We start from the raw sequence: 25,671 nt of genomic DNA on the forward strand, positions 1-25,671 counted from the left end.
GCAAAATGTTCAAAAAATTCCCAGGAACTGACCACTTCTTTTTTTTGATATGTAACCAGTGATAATTCACCTTTTTTGATATGTAACCAGTGATAATATGTAACTAGTGATAGATTCTCTGGTCCCTGCAGTTTATTCTCTTTATCTTGTTGACCCTTCCTTCAGTTTTAAAAAGGATTCATAATTTGGATTTTTAGCAAGCATTCTTTTTACTTCAAACATAATTAGCTTTTTTTTTTTAATTTTTTTTTTTTACAATAAACTGCATATATTTAGAGTGTACAATTTGGTATCCCAATCTCCCAATTTATTCCCCCCTATAATTAGTTTATAAAGTTTAAATTTATAATGCATTTAATGTATAAAGCAAGATGCATTCACTCTACTGAACAGTTTACCCACTTATGACTTAAAGATGTCTCCCCATCTACATCTCAGTTACTCACATTTCACCTTCTTTCCATTTCCATGTTTCTCACTGCATACAGGCTAAGTGCTATCACTAATAACTCTAAGCTATGTACAACTTGGGTCCAAAATCTTTAGAAAAATCAACTACTCAAATCAGTGTGATTCATTGTTTCAACAATGAAATAATGAATTAGCATTTAAGTGAAGAAAGCTTTCATCCCCAAAATTAACTTCACATAATCCATCTGAATGACTGATATTTGCAATGAAATGTATTTTTGGAAATATGTTAAATGTATGTAATATATTTTTGGAAATGCATTAAAACTTTAATGTAGTAACTGATTAATTTTAATGCAACAAAATGAGATCATTCCAACAATTTTTCTTTGCTGCCCTCAAAAAATCCTCCAAGGCTTCCCCTTGCAAATAAAATTAAAAACAAAGAGATACATATTGTACTACTGGAAAAAAAAGCTCAAAAACAATTATTAAAGAAAACAGCTTTACATGCTAATTACTAATTAGAAATATTTTGTTTCTAAACATCAAAAAATTTAACCTCCCCAAAGAGCAAACAAAATTACTCATTCAGCTGGGAGAAATTCAGTTCTGGGAAACTAGGGCTGTATTCCATTCAAATTACTAATGTCAAATACAAATATATTTGCACGTTCTAAGGAACCATACATTTAAGAATCACAAGAATTAATTCGAAAGTTAAATAACTGAAATTAATTTTATTTCTAAATATTTTACTTAAACTATTTAACCATTTTAAATACTGCTAAATATTTCAATGCCTACCTTTTAGGCATAAAAATGATCATAATCTGTAATCCTAAGTATTTAATGAAACAAGGTTATATGCAAGGCAGAAGATAACTGTAAAGACCTGGTTTCCTACCTTAAAAAATTACATCTTATTCAAATAAAATACAACATGCATTTTTCCTTTAACTCTTGTTTTCGTAAATTTTTGAGTCAATTTGTCTTTTGTGTTTCTTTTTAATGATTAATTAAAATTTAGAGAAGGCATGCAATCTCACTGTGAGAACACTGCAATGGCCTGGGTAATTTTAACTCAAATTTTAATTCAAAGGATAAGGTTTTTAAGGTTATATACTTTCACTTTTGAAATCATTATATTGTTGCTTTAGAGTTTATCACTAAGGATCAGAGAAGGATGGGAGGATGGGAGAGCATATTTTTCTCCTTTTTCCTACATATACCCTTAGTAAATAACATTTGACATCTGTCCCTGCCTCTATATAAAAGAGAAAAACAAATATATGCTGATTCAAAAAGTCTCCCATTATCACAGCAAGCTTTCTATAAATATTTCTATTAAAAATTATATAAATATTCTACAAATTATTTATATATTTAAACCAAGAAATAGGAATCTAAAACTTCTACCAAACTAAATTTAAATCAAATTATTTATCATACTACAGCAAAATTCCATGTACAGATCATTCCCATTCAACCAGGGTTTTCTTATAAGGTCAACCCTAATAAAATCAAAGGCATAAGTACACAATTGACATAATAACGTGTATATACATGTATATGTGTGTATATATACATATACATGGACCATAATTGAGTTGGTCTACATCCATCTTAATTTTCTACAACATTACCACAATATCATACAGAACTTTTATAAAACCTTGAAACTCAGCAAAATTAAATTATATTCAATTTAGTTTTCACATAAAGCATATTTTATTGCAAGTATGCAATTGGTAACTCTTCAGAGACAAAATGTTAAATTAACCGTTATATCTTCCCCAAGAGCATTCTAGATAAGTAACAACAATAGTCTAGGAATGTGCAGACTTAGATAGTTACTTTCCAATCCATTAGATTCTTTTACATCAATCCATGTCCACTATTTGCATTCTTAGACCAAAAACTAATGTTTCCTTATCTTGAGTTCTAACTTGCTTGCTGCAATTTTCTTAAGTCTGGTTCCATTTTTCCTGGGTTCAAAAGAGCACATAGTTCATTCACTATTTTGTTACTCTCTGTTCCAGGAATGGGGCAGAGAGAATGGCCATGGATGAATTGCGTGTATAAATGACTTACAAAAGCTGAACTAAGGAGAGGAAAAAGAACAGTAATTGAAAGAGCACTATACCTCAACTCAAGAGATCTGAGTTCTAGTTCTACTCTACCACTAATCTGTTGCATGACTTCAAGCCATGTTATTTCTCTTAATCTTACCTATTACAATACTACTTGGACAAAATACGAAGTATGTTTCTAGAGATATCCAGGGGTCTACAATATCAGATCTGGCAGAATGTGTTTATAAGTTTCTAATTGTGTCTGCTTCTCTCCTATTTTTTTTTTTTTTTATAGTTCTTCAATTTCATTCAAGTAAGTTTTCTAAAATTCCTATTTGGAACTATTTCTTAGATACTGAACACCTACTCAGTCGATTAGACTATTTCTACCTAATCTGAAAGATGAGACGTATTTAACTGTTTTCTTGAGCCTCTGGTAGCTACTCACAGAGCTTTAGAACATGACTGATCTCTTATTTCCTCTCCTTTATCTGATTTTCTAAACCACAATAGTCTTTCAGGACATTACCAGATCTTTCATGAGCTTAAAACAAAATAAGTTCTTATTGTTCTTATTTTTTATATATAAATTAAAAGTATTTAACATATTACAATGTTTCAGTTCTTAGTATTATCATTTTTTTGATAGGACTTAAATAGTGATTTCTTAACAACACCCTTCACATACAATACTCACATGCTTTGAGGTAGACATATGTCCCAAAATGCTAAAAATATACTTTTCCTCACATACCCTATAATGCTTAATAACACTTAAACCAATATTCCATTAAAATAAAAACTCCTCAGAAAATGAATGAAAACTACACTTTTATAGACCTTCTAGGAGGTTCTAAAACTAGCCATAATTTCAACCAACATTAAAAATATGCAACCTTTTTTCAAATAAATATGAATGACAAATAAAATAAAATCAACTACTAATATTAAGTAAATATAAAAGTATATACTATATATACCTACCTAGCAACAGAATACATAAAGAGAAAATCATTATCTGGTGAGCCTGGAGTCTTGCTATAGTCTCTATATTTCTTCTGAGTGGTATTTTTGATATCTTTCATTACAGATTCCATTTCTTTACTTAAGTTGGTTTCTGACTGTAAAAAAACACAAACATATAAAGTTTATGTATATTCATTTTCTCTAATAATAGTCTAATAATACATTGTTTATCATATGAGCACACTAGGAAATTAAAGTTTAAAAGTCAAAACAGATGTATAGTAGCTATCTACTATAAACATATTTAGTGCACAAAGAGAAAACAGATCAAGAGATACTTTCTCTTATTTTAGGGACCTTTTATTCTAATTTTATATTGTGATCCAATCATGAATTAACCACACAAACTATATTCTAAATAAATGAATGGATGTCATTAAAATATCTTAGACCAGTTTCCATGCTTATAAAAAATCTTTCATTTAAGCTCATTTTTTCAGGATTAATATTGATATCCCTTACTTTAAGCATATTTTAAGCACACAAAAATTTGGATTTGCAAAAGAAAAAAAATACACAGACTCAAAAATTAGTCTTCAGTTGAGCAAAGGAGATGAATCTTTCTGAGTAGCTTTAAACTATGAATTTCTGTTGAAAAGTCAGATATTCATAGTTTTCATAAATTTACTGCCATATACTGGGCATAGCTGTCACTACTTTCAGGGACCATAACATAAATCTACAATGAAGGTGAAATATTTAAGAATTTAAATCAAATAAATCCTACTGGATGGGATAAAAGATGGGTTCACTTATACCAAATCTCACAGTAAAATAGCCTGACTTATGGGGAATGGTTCAATCATATATACAATATTTTATCTCTCTAATACACATACACACCAATGTGTGTGTAAATCTATAATTATACACACAGAAAGTGTGCATGCGCACGTGTGTGTGTGTGTAAATACATCATCTTAATTCTAATACACCTAATGGGCATATTTTTAAATGATGAGATTGTGCTTTACATTGCAAGATACATATATATATATGTTTGACTTTGTTTTTAAATATTTCAACATAACCATATCTAAGCTTATAGGATTTCATGATCTGAAAGATGTATATTTAAAACTATAGCAATTCAGACTAAGGAAAAGTATAGCCTTTAGTAATAATTTGTTCTATTACTCTCATTTTTGTTTTTAATAACCACCAACAGAAGAGAAAAACCTCTAAAAGCAATTTCTATTAAATGTACAAGGCCCAGAGTAATTTAGAAATAGAACAAAAATTAAAGCTGGAAAGCAGAGCTGAGTTAACCAGGATATTTCTGCCTTACACTGATGCTTACTGGGAAAGCTCCCGGACGTCCCTGCAGCTCCTCCACTTCCTTTATGAGATCTTGTATGCTTTTGTTATTAGGACGTTGCCAAAGGTTGTTTTCGACATTACTTCCAGGATAACAAGGAAGAACACTGTTAGCAAACTGCCTACAGAGAGGACATGTGAATTCTCCTTTGTCCACTGAGAAGCCCTGAAGGACCTGGTCATTCTAAAAGATGAAACAAACATACAGCTATATGATGCATACCTTTACAGAAAACAAAATTAACGCCACTACATTTTATAGTAAATAAATGAACCATACAAAAAAAGTCTCTAATACATGTCATAAAAGCATAAAATCATTTAACTGTTGAAGCTTATCAAATCACTTCTTATATCATGGCAATCATGCAACACTTGCTATCACCAATGAACTGCTTAAGTATCTTACTCTTCTCTCAGTATGAAAAATACAAATAATGATACAATCAATCTGAAATGTAGATTTAAGATAAAGAATAACTCTAAAAGTAGGCCACATTAAAGTGAATCATGTTCCTCTTACCCCAGCCCGTTTTCATCATCTATAAGTGACTATTGGAAAGATTCTCCCAGTGCTCATGTTATTTGATGTAGCATAGACAGCTTTTGAGAGTATTTAAGCCTAAAAACATGTGATGTGTCTTCTAGGTGTCTAACAGCTGAACACAACCGAATGGACTTGACGCAGTGGGTTGGTTTAGGTTTAATGGATAGGGGAAAGATTTAGTTAGAATACAACATAAGGGTGATAAGGAGGGGAATTAACATCTTTTCCTTCAGATGTTTCTGATAGGAGGAGGAAGAAAAACTAGAATTTTGAAACAGAGATACATAATGCACATATGTCTAGGAGGAAACTCTTGATCATGAGAGATTGCAATACATGCTAACTAACCAGGATTTAAGGCAGGAATCCAGCCTACCACATTTGTTCCTTTCTTTTGCCTGACACCACCCACATCTATTTTTCTCTTTTAGGCCATTGCTATTGTGTAGTCCTTACTCTTTTTTTCCAGTGGTCTCTCTAATTCTGCCACTAACCTAATGCTTTATCTCAAAATAGGTTTTAATGTACTTATATATATATATATATATATATATATGTATGAATGCTACAATATGACCATTATTACTAACAAGACAAACATAATGAGAAAAAAGGATACAAAGAAGAAAAAAATGAATCTATCTGCCCATGGTTACAAAGGTAGTTAATGACAATGTCAGAATGAACTTAGGTTTCTCAACTCTTTAATTAGTGCTCATTTCACTATTTCTTGGACCTCAAATACTTTGGCCAAAAGAACTGAATTCTGTTTTTTTTTACTTTGTGACATTTATTTTTTCAAGTCTTTAAAAATCTAACACCATGTCTTCTTAAATCCAATTCTTACAAATACTAAGCTCTTATCATTGTCAAATGCGGCACCATGTGACAGCAAAAAGAGTTGAGACATCTTCATTTAAGGTACTGACAATTTAAAAGCAAATAGAAACAAATTATAACAAAAGTGTGATAAATGCAGTAAAGAAGGCTTCCCAAAGAAGGAGACTTTGAAGTAAGTTTTAAAGATATACAAGAAGAATGTACTAAAAGGTTGGGGCAAGGGTCCTGGTCATTGAAGGACATCCTATGATAAGCTTCCCTGTAGCCATAATTTTAAAGAATGCTAGGTCCTCATTCTAAGCCTTGACTGAAACTAGGTTCTTTCCTGAAGCATCCCCAGAAGCCCTCTCAGCTAGGCACTGCTCATTTTCCCACATCCCTCACACCTCAATATCCTTCTCAACTCCAGTGCTGGCTCAAGATCCTCACTCCTGCATTCCCGAATTGTGCAGCTCACGTCATTCAGTGAGGTCACCCCTTTCCTTCCTGTTTACTGTCATCCCTTGCCCTTAATATCGGAAGACGTTGGTACCTAGATCAGTTTTCCTCATTACTCCAAGTCCTGCCATCCTCCTACACGATTTCAGTGTGTATACAGACAACCAATCTTATATCTTAGTCCTTCAGCTCCCTGACTTCATTAGCTACTCAACTTCATCAACTCCAATGGCTTTGACCCCCACTTTACCCTAGCACCTGTTACCATGACCACACCCTTATCTTGTAATGACCAAAAACTGTCCATATCTGAAAGTATTAAATTCAAACATCTTACACTCTGACTGTTAACTCCTATCTCTTTTAGTCCCTCCCTTCACCCTCAGTCTATACGGCCTCTCCTATCCTACCATACACCATGATCTATCATTTTAAAAACTTTCAAGTCAATACTTCTCATTCTCCCTCCACATGTCCTTCCATCATACATACCTAAACAAAATCTTCATACAAAATTAATCCAGTGTATGACTTCCAATTCTGCACTCAAACTGAGTGCTGTTAGAGAAAACTGAAATAGCTTCTTGCTACAAACTGCTTCCCACCTCAGCTGAGCCCTGAATACCACCTGGCAATCTTTCTCCAACATCCTATGAAGCACTCTTTCACCCAATTACAAAGTGGTTCTTCTAAACCATCTCCTCACTTGTCAAATCCCTTCACCTACTCCAGCTTTGCCCCCTCTACTCTAGGAACATAAAGCTACATCTCCTACTTAGAAAGAAGAGAGTCATGGCAGTGAGACAGGAGGAAAGGGGGCAGGGCACAACCTTTAAAAGAATGACTCAGCTGTTGAGGATACAACATAAACTGGGTTAGAACCAGCTAAGTCCAAGATGGCAGAAGATTCGCCTTCCAGTAGACCTTGAGCCTCATATGCTCACTGGAATTCATTAGCATATGCTAAATGACACACCCACCGGCGCCATGACAGTTCCAAGGCTGGCCATAAAAGGCCAAAAAGTGGCCCAATTCCTGGAAATCCCCACCCCCTCCCCAAAATAGTTGGAATAATCCTCCTACTTGTTAGCCTATGAAATTCCCAGTCCATAAAAAACTAACCACCCCCACACCCCAGGGCACTCTCACCTTCTGAGAAGGACTGCATTCTGCCTATGGAATGTGAATTTCCCTGAACAAATCCCTTTCACTTTACTATGGCTCACTCTTGAGTTCTTTCCTGCACAAAGCCAAGGACCCTCACTTGGCGGTCTGCCCCAGGGACATGCCCAAGACCTGAAACATTGACTATCCTCTCGCACCTGCCCCATTCTCCTGCAATAGCAGCTCCTTCAGCTTCCTGACTTCTTCCACTCCAAATATCTAATTAATAAATCCCATCAGTCCTTCCACCCACTTTCTTCCTTCTACTCCCTTTGCTAATATCTCCTAACTAATCTCCCAACCATATCACTGCCAGTATGAGCTACCTAATGTGAGATACTTATTCCCAATCAAAATCTTTCAATGATCACCATCGCCTCTTACCTTAATTCCTTTTTCCCTCTTATGCTCCACATGCAATCTCACATCAAGTCTAGAAAATCCTTCTCTAAATATATTTCAGATCTCTAATCTCTTCTCCATTTCCACTGTCATGACTAAGCCCAAGCCACCATCATCTCTTACCTCCTAAATAATATATGCTATCACCATATTCTTTCTAACTCTCCTGCAATCCCACACCCTAAAATCTACACAACCACAATAACCTTTCTGAATGTCATCTCTCTGTTTAAGAGTCTTAAATGGTTTTAATGGCTCTCTATAAGGAATCTGTCTAAAGTCCAAATTCCTTACGTGGACCACAGGCCCTTTACAATATAACCCCTAATTACTTCTCCAGTCTTCTCTCTTATCCCTTAAGCACCTCACTTCATCAAATGTTCTGGCACTTAGTAAATGTCTCAATAAGACCCTGTGTATACCTCATAACACTTAGTACATATACTGCAACTGTTTGTTTATTTCTGTCTTACATAATGCATAGTAAATTCCTTGAGGGAAGAAACTGTGTCTTATTCACTGTTGTATCCCCAATGTCTATCACAGGGCCTGGAACACTGTAGGCACTGAATAAATATTTGTTGAATGAATGACTGAATACAGAAGTATGAAAAATGCATACTGCGCTTAAGGAACTATTAAGTAGTTTATTAATGCTGAACTGATGGAAGATAAAGCTAAAGTAACATGCAAGCGCAGATCATGGAGTGCCCTGAATGTCATTCAGAGAAGAATGAACTTTATCCCATCAGGATGTAATCAGTAAAGAATTTTTAAGCCAACAACATGTCATCGGATTTACATTTTAGAAAGATCAATGTAATAAATAAATTAGACTTGGAATAAGGCAATTGATAAGAAAGCAACTGCAGTAGTCAAAATGAAAGAAGAAGGGATATGCAAAAAAGTACAAGTGGGAATAATGAAGGCAGAATGTAGGCAAGTGAGATTTAAGAGACGGAACCAACAGAATTTGGTATGTGACTGAATGTGACAGATAAGGAGTAGGAAGGGAAAAAGAGAACTCTGCTTCTGGGTTAGGAATCTGGGAATAGAGTAGGCCATGCTTTTAAGAAGTTGAGCTGAGAGAAAAAGAAATGCTTCAGTTACACGGGAATGCAAAATTCACGGAAGGAATTTTGAATGCCAGAGACTTGAGCATCTTTTTGAACTGAAATGAAGAGACAGAATGGGCAAAAAAACTGAAGACACAGAAGAAAAAGAGGTTACTTACGGATAGATCAAGGCCCCTGAGGCAATGGGGAGAAAGGAAAACTAGAGCATGAACAGAAAAATTATTCTTGAACAGAAGAAGGAATACTATACCCTTAAAAGTAAAAAAGAAAGGATTGGCTGGGATGCAGTCACTTCTCAGGGAACAGAAAAGCAAGGTAGGAAGCTAAGGGGGTATGTGACAGACAGCCACTGTTGTTGTCACAGGAAGAGACAGACTCTGATGAGAGGAAAGGCATCTTGGGGTTTAGGCAAAGAATCTGGAATAGAAGAGGCAAAAGTTTGGAATAGCTGCTGAGGAGACTAGGAGAGGGAACTGATCAAAGACAGGTAAATGAAATGATAAGTAACATCTACTGTCCATGACCCCAATCTAAGCCACTATTCTAAGAAACCACAGATTTGTGGAGGTACCAATTCACTTAGTTTTATGATTTTTCTAACAGTGCTAGCTGCCTGGGTATAAAATCAAAGGAAGTGGATTAAATGACTGGCATTAAGAGCAGAATGGGCACAGTACAAGAAAGTGAGGTAGGAGAGAGCTAGTGTACTAGGAAAATGCAAGGGACTAAAGGACTAAAGATCTTGAGGTCAAAAGCAAAACATAAAAATAAGAGACTCTGAAGAATAATCACATAATGATATGGCAGAATATTAAAGCTTACTATTTTAGAGCTAGACTAGCAAAGTCTAAAATTATAGTCATGGAATTCAGTTGCTAATGTGAAGTTACAAAATGAAATCCCTGAAGTTGAAGAGGTCAAGGAACTATGAGACTGAATAGTTCAAATGGCAATCATAATCACCCAAGATGAACTAGGATGTATATGCTGTAAAAATATTTAATACCTGGAAAGACACATACACCTTAAAATGTTTCAATTGACTTACCCGTAATGATTCCATATAAGATTTATGACAATCTATATGTAATGTGTGGCCACAGGTTTGTACATAAACACCTCCTTCCCAGCCAATTGATACTGCCAAGAGACAAGAACTCTTAAAAAAAAAAAAGGACAAAATACAATTACTTTTAAAGTAGAAACATATCTAAACAAATCCACATAAACCTCTCAATGATTTCATAGCATTATACTACTGTTGAGCTTTGTATTTTTGTGATAAAAAGAAACACCTGACTTGACAGCCCTGCGGCAACATCTTTAAACTTGGAACATAGTTTTAGCTTCCAAATAACTATACTCATAATGAAAGAGAATAATTATGAGTTAGCCTTTCTCTACCCCATAAAATATAATAAACTATACCGCTACTGATTATTTTACCTGTTCGACATAGTACTTGATTTTTCTGTGATATCTAATCTTAACAACTGCCTTCTTAAAGCGCCTACTTCCCTCTAGTTTCCATAATGCTACTCTCTTCTGGTTTTTCTCCCATCTCTTAAACCATTTAGTTTAGGCCTCCTTTTAAGACTTCTCTTTCTTTATCTGCCCCTTCAATGTTTAAATTCCTCAAGGTTCCATTCTTAGTGCTATTCTCTTATTAAAACTATTCTTCCTGAGTGACTTAATCAGTAAATTCAACTACCTTCAAGCCCGGGTCTCTTGCCTGAGCGCCAGATACAAATCAACTGCCAACCAGAAATCTCCAATCTGAGGTTCCTCAGACAACATAAAACCAAAACCAATCTGTCAAACACTTTCATTGTCTTTATGAATCTTTCTCTTCCTCTTGGTTTAAAAACTCCACATCTGTTTAGTCACCAAATTAGAAAGCTAAAAGTTATTCTACATTACACCCTTTCCTTCACACCACAGAATTAGTTCCCAAACCATATGAAATCTATCTCCTAAATAATTCATGATTTTGGTCTCTCCTCTTCATTCCCACTGTAACATTCAAGCCTGCGTCATTTGTTGTGGGGGACAGGGTTGTTAAATAAAGTTTCTTAACTGGTCTCCATGATGCACCCTGCACACATCTTTCTAAAGTACAAATCTGGTCATGAGAATAACCTCAAAAAATGCCTAAACATTTACAAGGGCTTAATATAAAAACAATAGAAAAGGGACCCAGATTATATAAGCAAACTACATACCCTTTTGAAATTTGTTTTAAAAAGTTAATTGTTTTCATCTTCTCTTTCTCTTACATCTTCAACTTCTCTGCTAATCCCTTCCCTTCAACCTATAAACAGGCTTATTAGACTTTTCCTCCTAAAGCAATTTTCTTTGAATTTTCATTTGGCCTCTGTCGAATAGCATTTCAGCCTGAACCTGAGTTCACCCTCTAGGGTCTGTAGCAAATAGATGGTCAAGCCAGGGCAATATTAGGCACTTGGTCTCACATGAATGACAGCATATGATAAAACACGTGAGAGCCATCAAAACTGAGTAAACTAATAAATTTTATTTTTATGTTGGAAAAAAATTTATACATTATAAGATGACCAAATCATCTTTAAACAATAGTAAACAGAGTTCTAATATTAAATCAAGGCTCTTCATGAGCATCTGAAAGTTAAAAATATTACACAGTGTAAAATGCCTTCCCAGCCGATCCAAAGCTGTACAGCAGCACAAATCAAATGCTCATAGCAGATGAGCTAGCTTCTACTGTTACACATCAGAAAAACGACAGGGGGCCTGCTCATCTCTGTGTTATGTTTTGGAGTTGCTTGAAGTAGAAGCAGATTTGGGTATTAGATCATTTTAGAATGGTTGGTAGGCAACTAATAAACAAGCTGCTCTCTTTGGCAATGTATTACAAAAATGTAATTAATCTTTCTTTTTAATGAAAGCAGTTGGCTTTTAAAACTGAAAATAGCATGTCATTTGCCTATGTAACTGGTAGATGTCTCGTTTTAATCTGCTAGAGTCAAAAAAAGCAGGAAAACATTTACTAATATGACATCTATATTTTAGGAAGGCCTATATTCAATAATGTGCTCACCACTGCACTAAGTATTTAGCATTAAATCTTTACAACTTCAATATTTATTAAACCTTCATACAGTAAGTGGTCTTACCCCTTTTTACAAAAAGGGAGTGAAAAGTTGACCAAAATGACTCAATTACAAGTGGCAGAGCCCAAGTTCAACCCTAAGTCTACCTGACTCCAAAGCTCAGGTTCCCTCCCTACTGTGTCATACCTCTCATATATAACACTTCCAATTTCACTAGTAAACGCACTCTCTTACATGACTAAAATTCTACACATCAACTCTATAAAACGCATGCATTTGGTATGAAGAGAGCAGAATTTACGCAATTTAATTCTATAATCAGTATCAGTGTCCACTGATAATAACTCTTCTGCTCTATACAGTCTGTCTGGCTACAAAACTGAAATCCAGTAAGCATCTACAATATACAACCATGTGCTAGTCCCTGAGGGGACTATAAAACCAATAAAAGAAATGGCCCTAGACCTCCAGAGGCATACAGTCCAGGGAGCACACCACTTATAAATGAAATAACCATTATGAAAGTACACAAAAATATTAATGTAGAATAAAATCTCACAATCACTCACAAAAACAAAACAGAGATTCAATCCAGATCAGATATCAGTTCAGAGCTTTTTTACAGGAAGTTTTTTTTTCTAGAAATGAATAGCTATTCTGACTGCAAGAAAGAGATACCCTATTTTTTCTCTCCTTTATTAGATCTCCCCTTTCCTCAAAATTATTATGCTCTTAGGTCTGTGTTATATTTTGATGAATAAGCTATTTTTATTTTCTATTTGGCTTTAGGATTCATCTTTATTCATTTACTCTTAAGTAGTTCAAAATGATGAAATTAAAACCAGGATTACAAGAAAATAAAATTTAAATAAATGTGGTAGTAAATTTCTGCAAAAGCAGAACTTAGCACAATTTTGTTATTTTCTCCAAAATGGAGATATTTATTGCTCTCCAATTAACAGTTATATATGTATATATGCACATATGTATATATATATACGCCACAAAAAATCAAAGAAGCAATAGAGTGTGAAAGTGCGTGTCTGTGTGTACATACATATATGTATGCATGTATATACACACACACAGACTTCTTTTTCCAAATAATTTTGACTTCATTTTAAAGCCTCTGAAAATATACGGAAGCACTGGCTTCTTTACCTAACCCAAACTGCTTAATAAGGCCCAGCTTGAGCCCTCCTAAAGAGGTAGCTTGAAAATTAAAAATACCACTTTACATTTATACTGACCTTTATAACATGTAAAGTGATCTAAAGAAATTTCTAACCTGTTGGGTTACTGCATGAAAGACCATTATGAGCCCTATTTTACAGATGAGGAAACTGAGAGTGTTTGGTCAAGCTCACATTGCTAAGAAACGGCAGAATCAGGACCAAACACCAGTTTTCCTGGCCTGGTACTCTTTCCACTCTGCACTATGCCTCCCTACTAGAGTCTCCATCTTCTCCAGAATCCCCTGGACACCTTCTCCTTAGTCAAGACCGTTGAACCACTCTACTCTGACTCTCACCATTACTAGATCAGTTACTGTTTATTCTAATTAAGTATTCTGCTGTCCACCACATATCCTACTAGTTGCTTCCATTTAATCCAGTATATTATGGGCATGAAAGAATTATATTTGGAAATCTACCAAGATAATCATCTCACACAGATAACTAAAAATAATGCTTCACTTTATATTGTAAGTTATTATCAAAGTTACTTAATTCAAAATACAGCAGAGCCAAACAACAATAACAGGTGAAAGGAATCCCCATTTGATAATCCACTCAGGAAATATTAAAAAAAAGTGGTATCAAAATTTTACAAAGACGTTAACAATGCTGCTGCTACTAAATAAATAGAGTTGACCTAAGTCTTATGATACCTGAGTGCTACAGCCCCAGGGTGCAGAAGAGCTGGGGGAGAAAATCTACTAAGTTCACAACAAGAAATCATAGAAGCCATGAATAAATCTGCCCCGACTTTACATTTAAAAACATCATAATGAGATTTTATTGTATATCTTCAAATGAAAGTAAAAGAAGCAAAAATCTTCACAAAACATTCATACCGCCATCTAAAAGTGTTTATAAAGTTAATACTTATTCCACTGAACTGAATTTGTATACCTCACAAGAAACATTTAAAACAAAAGGTATAACACCTAAAATCTGAAATTCTTATTTACTGACTTCCATTTATTTACTATCCACCCATTAATTTTTTTCTAATAAACTTCCAGATTCCAAGTCAGAAAGACATTTGGTTGAAGAAAAAATATAAAACTCTGGAGAGAAATAACCATCAATTTTGCAGACAAAAATACCATTTAATAAAAAAGGGTACTTACGTCCTTAAAATAACGCTGTAATAATGAAAGCCTCACGTCATGAACTGCTGCACATGTATCCCAAGGATAAATCTGCTCCTCTTCAGTGATAGGCAACTTTTTTGGCTCAATGTTGTCACGGCACTGCCCCAAAACTACATTAACAACAGAGATATGAGCTCACTAAAAACCCAACATGTAGACATCATTCACCAAGAAAAGCTGAGTTATTTACCATAAACTTCACTATTTTTTTTTGCTATTACAAAATTTTTAAAGACCTAAAAAAAGTGATATTCTAGTCTTCTACAGAGTAAATAAAGCTTTAAATATTCCAATATTTATCTTTTAAAATAATACCAAAATATGAGTATGAACTCTGGATGGTTTCCAAAATCTGTCCAGAGAAAAAGCCTAGAAGTTATGACTCACCAGTACCAATAAATTTCATTTCTAAATACACTGTTTTTCACTAAAAGGAAATGTATCACTGGAGGAAAAGCTAAGTCCAGGGTTGGGGAGAAGGGCAAGGCGAGCCGGGTACTGTGTGTAATAAAGTGCAAGGAGGTATTCAAACCGAAGGGGGCCGGTCATGAGGACCTAAAGGAGTTATGACTAGCCAAATTTGAGAAAATTTGAGAATCAAAAAGAATAACGACAGTTAACAGATAACACATAGATTGATTCGGGCAGGAAACATCAAGTAAAAGGCTATGTTAGGCTCTCAATGTATCATTCTACAGAATACGGACCAAGTGATTAAACTTGGTTAGCATCACCAATAACGGAACAAACTGTCACTATGAACCTACCGATGTGATGCATCAGGAAGGAATATCATTATAATGGTGCCATTGCCAAAAATGTATAACTTGAGTCAAATAATAGGGAAACAATCACATAAATTCAGAAAATGAGACAGTCTACAGAACTGACCTGAACTCTTCCAAATTTTTAAAAGGGCCTGGAAAAACTGCTCTGGGTTAAAGAAGACTAACAAGAAATGAAAATTAAATGCACCACATGATCTTTGCTTGGCTCTTGGACAGAGAAAAAAATATATCCGCTATAAAAAACATTATTGGGACAACTGGGAGAATGTGAACACAAAATATTTGCTTTTATTAATATTAAATTTCTTGAGTATGATAATGGTACTAAGGTTATATAAAAGAATATCTTTGTTCTTAGGTGATACATCCTAAAGTATTTAGGGATAAAATGTCAAAATATCTGCTATTTTCTTCTAAAAAGTGTGTGCGTGCGCGCGTGTGTGTGTATAGATAAGTATGGAAAAGAGAACATAAACATGGTAATATGTTAATCAGTGAGTGTAGATGAAGGGTATTCAACTTTTCTGTAGACATAAAACTTTTCAAAATGAAAAGTTGGGAAGAGAGGTATTTTTATAATTGTAAAACAACATAACACAAGAAAAGGAAATGGGGATAGAAGCACACAGTGCCACACAGCACTCTAAGACTCAGTAAGCATGGGAAGAGCCATGTCTTAGAGGAGGAGATCAGGCACAGCACTGTGGGCCCCAGGTTTGGGTGAGATTTATAGCAGCAGCCACAGAAAGAACAGGCAAAAGCAGGTAGATGCTAGCAACTAAAATATAGTTAGCTGTGATGTATAATTCTCTTAATACACTGCTGAATTTGGTTTGCTAGGATTTTGTTAAGGACTTTTACATCTATATGTAAGGGATATATAGTATCCCTTATATATCTATATATAATATCTACATACTATATATAGTATCCCATAAGGGATACCAGTCTATCATTTTCTTTTCTTGTGATGTCCTTATCTGGCTTTGGCATCAGGGTAATGCTGGCCTCAGAGAATGAGTTATGAAGTGTTCCCACCTCTCTTAATTTTTTTTTGGACAAGTCTAAGGAGGAATGGTGTTAATTCTTTAAATGTTTGGAAGAATCACCAGTGAAGCTATCTGGTCCTTGACTCTTATTTGTTGAGAAGTTTTTGATTACTGATTCAATCTCTTTTACTGGTTTAATGTCTGTTCAACTTTCCTATTTTTTCTTGAGTCAGTTTTGGTGGTTTGTGTATTTCTAGAAACTTCTCCATTTCATCTAGGACACTGAATCTGTTGACATAAAATTATTCACATAAGTCTTTTTTATGTCTGTAAAGTCTATAGTAATATCTCCTCCACTTTCGTTTTTGATTTTAGTTATTTGTGTTCTCTTTTTTTCTTGGTCAGTCTAGCTAAAAATATTATCAATTTTGATGAAATTTTTAAGATTTTGGTTTTGCTGATTCTTTCCATTGCTTTTCTATTCTCTTTCATTTATCTAAGCATGGTACTGGCACAAAAACAGACATACGGATCAACAGAACAGAACAGAGAGCCCAGAAATAAACCCACATACTTATGGTCAATTAATCTTCGACAAAGGAGGCAAGAATACACAATGGAAAAAGGACAGTCTCCTTAGGAAGTGGTGTTGAGAAAGTTGGACAGCAGCATGTAAATCAATGAAGTTAGAACTCACCCTGTCACCATACACAAAAATAAATTCAAAATGGCTTAAAGACTTAAACATAAGACATGAAAGCATAAAACTCCTAGAAGAGATCATAGGCAAAACATTCTCTGACATAAATTGTATCAATGTTTTCTTAGGTCAGTCTTCCAAGACAATAGAAATAAAACAAAAATAAAAAAATGGGACCTAATCAAACTTACAAACTTTTGCACAGCAAAAGAAACCATAAACAAAATTAAAAGACAACACATACCACAGGGAGGATCAACTTGATGATGGGTTATGACTTAGAGGGCTGGGATAGGGAGGGTGGGAAGGAGTCACAGGAGGGAGGGAGGGGATATGGGGATATATGTATAAATACAGCTGATTCACTTTGTTGTACAGCAAAAACTGACACAACAGTGTAAAGCAATTATATTCCAATAAAGAGCTAAAAAAATAAAATAAATTAAAAAATTAAGAAAAAAAAAAGACAACCTATAGAATGGGAGAAAATATTTGCAAACAATGCAACCAACAAGGGTTTAATTTCTAAAATATACAAGCATCTCATACAACTCAACAACAAAAAAACTAACAACTCAATCAAAAAATGGGCAGAAGACCTACATAGACATTTCTCCAAAGAAGACATACAGATGGCCAATAGGCACATGAAAAGATGCTCAACATCACTAATTATTAGAGAAATGCAAATCAAAACTACAATGAGGTACCGCCTCAAACCAGTCAGAACGGCCATCATTAAAAAGTCTACAAATAACAAATGCTGGAGAGGGTATGGAGAAAAGGGAACCCTCTTGTACCGTTGGTGGGAATGTAAATTGCTGCAACCACTGTAGAAAACAGTATGGAGGTCCTCAGAAAACTAAAAATAGAATTACCATATGATCCAGCAATCCCACTCCTGGGCATATATCCAGACAAAATAATTATAGGGGGAAGGAATAAATAAATTAAAGGAATAAATAAAATTAGCCACAAGTTAATCACTGTTAGAGATTGATGGGGACATGGAGGTTCATTTTACCAGTCTCATGGTTAAAATTTTCCATATTCAAATGTAAAAAGATAAAAGAAAAAGAGCAGAGACAAATCAAAATAAAGAATTCAGAAGTAAGGAAAAAGTAAAGAGGGGTAAAAGGTGAGAAGTTGTCAGCGAGTAGGTGAGGCTCTAAAGGAAAGGAAAGGAGAAAAACAGATTTCCCCTGCTGTAATTCCCAGTTAAAATCACTCTTGAGATTTAGTGCTTTTAATGGTAGTTTCTTATTCTTTTCCTCCCATCTTGAAATGATAAAAGAGCTGTGGTATCGTGGAATTATTAGTTTAGTTAGTGTACAAAATTGTTAAAAGGGGATTAAATGAAGTAACAAGTCAAAGCAACTTTAAAAATACAAAAATAATGAACAAGTAAAAGTCTAAAACAATAACATAAGCTTCATTATAAAACTCTTAGAGGAAAACACAGGAAAAACACTCTTTGACATAAATCACAGCAAGGTCTTTTATGACCCACCTCCTACAGTAATGGAAATAAAAATAAAAATAAGCAAATAGGACCTAATGAAACTTAAAAGCTTTTGCACAGCAAAGGAAACCATAAATAAGACAAAAAGACAAACCACAGAATGGGAGGAAATATTTGCAAATGAAGCAATGGACAAAAGATTAATCTCCAAAATATACAAAGAGCTCATGTAGCTCAATATCAAAAAACTAAAAATAGAACTACTGTATGATCCAGCAATCCCACTACTGGACATAAACCCAGAGAAAACCATAATTCAAAAAGACACATGTACCCCAAGGTTCATTTCAGCACTATTTACGATAGCCAGGACATGGAAACAATCTAAATGTCCATCAACAGATGAATGGATAAAGAAGATATAGTACATATATATAATGGAAAATTACTCAGCCATAAAAAGAAATGAAATTGGGTCACTTGTAGAGATATGGATGCACCTAGAGTCTGTCATACAGAGTGAGGTCAGTCGGAAGGAGAAAAACAAATATTGTATGTTAATGCATATATCTGGAATACAGAAAAATAGTACAGATGAACCTATTTTCAGGGCAAGAACAGAAACTCAGATGTAGAAAACGGACGTGTATACACAGTGGGGGAAGGGGAGGGTGGGATGAACTGGGAGATTAGGTTTGACATAAATACACTTCCATGTGTAAAATAGACAGCTAGTGAGAACCTACTGTACAGCACAGGCAGCTCAGCTCTGGGCTCTGTGATGGCCTAGATGGGTGGGATGTGGAGGGGGAGGTCCAAAAGGGAGGGGATATATGTATACATATAGCTGATTCACTTCACTGTACAGCAGAAACTAACACAACCTTGTAAAGCAATTATACTCCAATAAAAAATAAATAAGGGACTTCCCTGGTGGCGCAGTGGTTAAGAATCCGCCTGCCAATGCAGGGGACACGGATTCAATCTCTGGTCCAGGAAGATCCCACACACTGCGGAGCAACTAAGCCCGTGCACCGCAACAACTAAGCCCGTGCACACTGCAACTACTGAAGCCCGCACACCTAGAGACAGTACTCCGAAACAACAGAAGCCACCACACTGAGAAGCCCACGTACTGCAACAAGGAGCAGCCCCCGCTTGCCACAACTAAAGAAAGCCTGCACACAGCAACAAAGACCCAACGCAGGCAAAAATAAATAAAATTAAATTAATTAATTAATTAAATAATGAACACTTAACAGTCTAAAACAATAACATAAGCTTCATTAGAGCAGGGATATTGTTTTGTTTTGCTTCTTATTATAATAGTGTTGCTCAATAAATATATGTGAAATTAATGAATGAATGAATAAAACATTAAGTTGATAATTACACAGTATTTGGTGAAGCTGTTATACAAAGTAAAGTGGCAATAATCCAATAAACTGATTTCCTTACAATAGAAAAGATAAGTAGCTGCAAAATTCGTACTCCCACACATTTCCATTTTAGTAGGCACACTGGTCTTGACAGCTCTACCCCAATGCCCTATTCTGTGAGAGCTTTCCAGATCAATTTCATTTTTAAGCAAGGAGAGCAATAAGACGAGAAGCTAATCTACTAGGCACCATGTTAGATCCTTTTGCCTATATTACATTACTTAACCAACACAACAATCCTCTGAAGTCAATATTACCTCTTTATTTAGAAGAAAGCAACAAATTTGGCCAGATTATGTCAAGCAACACCCGTATTTGAATTCAGAGGAATGTCTTATATCTAACTCTTTCCACTTTTACTAATTCAGAGAGTAAGCACCCTAGGAAAAAATACTCTGGAGAAATATGTAAGTCTTTTATTTTCTGTTTGCTTCACACATACTCCTGTTGAAAAAGGATTACCTTCATTGGGACTGGAATGTAACAGTTATCACTACTTCAAAATACTTCAGTATGGCAGAGGATAGAGAGCATTCGGACAAATCCTTTAAATTTTTTTTTCAAAAAATCGTTTTAACTATAGATTGGCAAACATATCAACTGGCAGGCTGTTTTAAGAACGAATGCTTCTAAGTTCAAGAAATAAGGGCAAAGCTACCTGTATATGCCTTATGTAATTAAAATATTTAAATTGACAGTATTTCTGGGCTTAAAATGCTTCCAGATTTTAGATCAATTAAATTGCCAAGAAAGCTGAACTCAGTTTTTGGCCACCTAGCATTGGTAATATTCCATCACACTTTAAAGAAAAAGACTGGGTAACATATAGAGAGATCTCTCTTAAGGGCTTCTTCCAACACTCCTTTCCAGGAAAGTGAAATAAAACCAGATTAAGAATCTTTGCTAAACAGATCTAAGTAGATCCTTGCTATATAAACCTATAGTTATATCTAAACAAAAATATAGCTTTTATTTAATATAGATATTTATTAATCTGCTGTAAATACTTTGTCTCTAAAATGTTCCTATTGAAAAATTCCTTTGACTTTACCTGAGGATGCTTGTAACAGTACAACCAATCCCGTAGGTCTGTCTTCAGAGGAGGGGCCGCTCTGTCCACAAATAACACAATCATATACTGCTTCAGAAACTTGTGGTTCTGCTGTGGTGATCTCCATAGGGATATCACTCTCCGGAGAATCTGAGGGGAAAAGCTGCAGCAATTAATTCCTGAAAAGAAAAATTTCTCTTCGATAAAATTATGAAAAAAAAAAAAAAGCTCAAATAATTTTGAATTTCAATATCAATAAATGTATATAGCAATAAAACTATGGGAGAATTATCTTGCTAAAATAAGTCAGAAAAAGACAAAAAATGCAAAGAATTACTATAATGAAAGACTTTAAATAATAAACACACTTCTGATGTTGTATCATTCATACATAAAATTAAAACTAAAAACACAGATGCAAAGATATTTGTATCCAAAACTTTTTTTTCTTATTATAATTTAAAGTAATAAGGGAGAGATCATTTGTTTTCATTTTCTTTGAGGCAACTCAGAGGGGAAATTTATAATAACATGGCAGCTCTTGGAAAGAAATGGCAATATTTACTAGGAGATAAATGAGGAACAAACTGTTTCTCCTTTCAATTGTACTGATTATATCTTAGCGACAATAATTATCAATATATGTATTTATTTATGTAGGAAAACATTTATATATGACCATATATATTAATAAAGCAGAAAATAACAGTAATCCTTTGCGGATATAATGTCATTAACAGCAAGAAATAAAATATTTAGTCAATAATCATTTCCAGACAAAAATTCTTAAATTCATGAGCACCAGTGACATCCACAGTGGCAAAGAAAGGAGTAGCGGGTATTGAAATTAGGGAGGCATAAATGATTTATGACATGTTTAAAAGATTGAGGCATATCTAAATAAATATGTTTTAAAAATAACAAATAGGAAAAGAAAGATGTCAAGTTTAGATATGTTTTAATAAGAATTCATGCAGGTAAACATATATCTGATATTTATTAAGACTGAGAAGAAAGGGGGCAGAAATCTAAAACAGAACTTTGGATAATGCTCAAAATTAGTGGAAATAAAAAAGAAGCCAATGAAGAAATCAGAGAAAAAACAATCAACAATACTTGAATCAGAACCAGAAAGCTCCATGTCTATGAAAATAAGATTAATGCGTCAAAATGAAAAGCAGATTTCAAAAGAAAGTACCAGAGGCCATTAAGATTTGACATGTGATTACTTTGTTTTTTTGGGGAAAAATTTTAGTACAGAAAAGAGGAGATGTGTCTGACTGCTCTCAAGTTTCAAAGAGGGGATGTATCTGATTGCTCCCAAGTTCAAATACAGAAATACCCGACTTAAAGTGACATGAAATAATTCAGTCTCAAGTTAGGTGCCAAAGAACGAGAATTTCATTCACTCTCACATACAAAGATTTTTTTTTTATATCTTGATACAATTAACTTGAAAACTTCAAGGAAATCCTAATACCAAAATGTATCACCAAACAGGCTAAGTTACTTTTTCTAGAGTTTTTTTTTTTTGTTTTTAATTTTATTTATTTATTATTTTTTGGGGGTACACCAAGTTCAATCAACTGTTTTTATACACATATCCCCGTATTCCCTCCCTTCCTTGACTCCCCCCCACCCTCCCTGCCCCAGTCCTCTAAGGCATCTTCCATCCTCGAGTTGGACTCCCTTTGTTATACAACTTCCCACTGACTATCTATTTTACAGTTGGTAGTATATATGTGTCTGTGCTACTCTCTCGCTTCGTCTCAGCTTCCCCTTCACCCCCCGCCCCCTCCCAAACCTCGAGTTCTCCAGTCCACTCTCTGCATCTGAGTTTTAAAAGTAAGTCTTTACAATCTTCTACACGTATAGGAATTTTTATTTTAATTCTAACTTCAGTAATTACAGACACTAATGTCCCTTTTTTTCTTCAAGAAACTAAAAAGATCATAGTTTATTTCTTAAAAGAGGAAAGTTACTGCTTTATAGAACTCATTAATCCTACAATGAATTAAAATATATTATTGGCAATTTATGATTGATTCTTTCATTCCAGAACCCAATTTCGAAAGGACCTACGACCAAATGTAATTATTGTTTCTCACTTACAGATAAAGACATGAAAAAATAACAATTAAGAGCACCCTATTCTGAAGAAGTCAGGCTCAAAAGAGTGCATATTAGATACAAACGGCTACATAAAGAACAAAAACAGGCAAAACTAATGTATAGGGTAGGAGTAAGGACACTGGCTACTCTTGGAAGAGGCAGTGGCAGAGAACATGAAGAGCGGTTGTGGGATGCTAGCAATGTTCTGTTTCTCAATCTGGATGCTGGTTACACAGTGATACTAAGTTTTTAAAAATTCAAATAGCTCTATATTCACATCACATGCACGTTTCTATGTGAAATAGCTCTATACTCATGATAAATGCATATTTTCTATATTTCTATATTCTATATTTCTATATTCGTATATTTCAATAAAAAGGTTTTTGTAAGCACTGTTAAATGAACAGTGTAACTGGGTATATTCTGTAATAAGTATTACAATGAAGATACTTAATTCTGCCAACTATATGCACACATCAACATCTGCACATATCTTCCACACCAAATAAAATCTAAAAGGATGTGTCCTGCAAATTGACACAATGAAGAGATTACAGTGATTTTCTCTAGGTAAACTAAATGCAGGCAGATGTAAAACTGAGAGAATAATAGTCAAAGATGATACATGTAAGTGCTACCAGAGGCCATTCTAATAAAGAAAACATTCTTGCTACTAATAACCCCTTCAACTCTTAACTTCTACGTCGACTTCCAACACAATTAAAATTTTAAATGTGTTTCGGTGTAAAATTGACACTGTCCCTTTTAAAACAAAAGTGCCTACTTTAAATTACTGTAATTAATATTACAAAAAAAAAGCAAAAAAGATCAATGAAGTGAGAGTTACCTGATCTGTCTGGTTTAACATGAATCAAAGAATCTATCTGAATTAAGTAGTGATTCTTCTGAATGTTATTTCAATTCGCCACGCTGTTAGAATGACTGCAAAACGGCCCCAATTCACACTCCTCCCTGTATCTATTATCTTTGTAATATGACTTTGCAACTTCTCCCATCAAGAGGTAGAATTTATTCCCCAATCTTTGTATATGGGCTGCCTTGATTCGCTTTAGGCAAGAGAATGTGACAGAAATAACATGCTTTTCCAAGACTAGGCCTAAACTAGTCTTGCATAATCTCTCTCAATAACTCTCCCTCAATTATCTCCCCCCCCCCCTCCACCATACCACTTACATGAGAATAAGTCTGGGGTGGCCTGCTGGAGAAGGAGAGAGCCCACCTGGAACACAGCCAAGTTGTCCCACCTGCTCAGGCCAGTCACAACTAACCAACTATCAGAGCATTCTTGGCACCTGTTTTGTTTTGTGTTTATAGAGTTTTGTGCATGAATGGAGAAAAGAATGGGAAAATGATGTAGGGATGACATATTTAGTACCCTCAGAATTATGGGAAATAAATTTTTGTTTGAAAACATTATGCCTACCCTGGTGAAGAGTCAACTGCAAAACACAAGAATCACAGTGGCCTGCAGTTCACAGAGAATTTTCTTTATTGCTTAAATTGATGCTTGGTTTTAAGAACACACAATACACTTTAATTTTTAACTACACCTGAGTATTTGCTAGTACCTACTAGGTGAGTTACTATTTATAAACTAAGCACACTACTAGAGCTTACTGTTTTCTGCTGACAACTGCCACCATTGCAAAACCCCTGCCACGCAGTATCATTGATTCTGGTAAAGATGTACAGAATTGTCCTGAATTGGTCATCATTTTTATTACTAACACTCTTGCTTTCCACTTCTTTTTTTTAACTTGGTACAGAGAAGGGCTTCTCATTCCTTTTTTAAAAATAATATCACTTTAAAATAATTTTAGATTTGCAGAAGTTTTGAAGCTACTACAAAGAGTTCTCATACGCCTCACACCCAGTTTCCCCTTCAATCTTATATTAACATGACATGACTGTCACAATGAATTAATATTGATATACTATTGAGCAATTTTTATTGATATAATATTGATAAATTAACTAAAGCCCGTATTTTCTTCATTATTTCCTTAGTTTCTACCTAATGTCCTTTTTCTTTTTCAGGATCCCATCCAGGATACCGTACTACATTTGGTTGTCATGTCTCCTTGGCTGTTACAGTTTCTCAGACTTCCCTTGTTTTTGATGACCTTGACAGTTTTGAGGAGTACTGATCAGGTATTTTGTATAATATTCTTTAATTGTAATTTGTCTGATGTTTTTCTCAAGATTAGTCTGAGGTTATGGTTTTGAGGGAGGACCACTAAGGTAAAAGCACCACTCTCATCAACATCGTATCAAGGGTACACAATATCAGCATGATTTATTACTGTTGATATTGACCTTGATCATCTGATTTAAGTAGTAT

General features: G+C 34.6%; 1 protein-coding gene across 1 annotated transcript in view; it reads right to left on the reverse strand.

Moving 5' to 3' along the window:
• Nucleotides 1–25,671, reverse strand: part of UBR3 (ubiquitin protein ligase E3 component n-recognin 3) — a 223,694-nt gene that overhangs the window by 49,990 nt on the left and 148,033 nt on the right. The window contains exons 26-30 of the mRNA XM_057747121.1: nt 21,195–21,344; nt 14,742–14,875; nt 10,345–10,455; nt 4,801–5,013; nt 3,471–3,607 (exon numbers count right to left, since the gene is read on the reverse strand). Coding sequence (XP_057603104.1) covers nt 3,471–3,607; nt 4,801–5,013; nt 10,345–10,455; nt 14,742–14,875; nt 21,195–21,344 — 745 coding nt within the window. The remainder of the gene's footprint in view (nt 1–3,470; nt 3,608–4,800; nt 5,014–10,344; nt 10,456–14,741; nt 14,876–21,194; nt 21,345–25,671) is intronic.

Source organism: Hippopotamus amphibius, chromosome 8, assembly GCF_030028045.1.
Source record: "Hippopotamus amphibius kiboko isolate mHipAmp2 chromosome 8, mHipAmp2.hap2, whole genome shotgun sequence".
In the NCBI taxonomy this organism is placed as follows: domain Eukaryota; kingdom Metazoa; phylum Chordata; class Mammalia; order Artiodactyla; family Hippopotamidae; genus Hippopotamus; species Hippopotamus amphibius.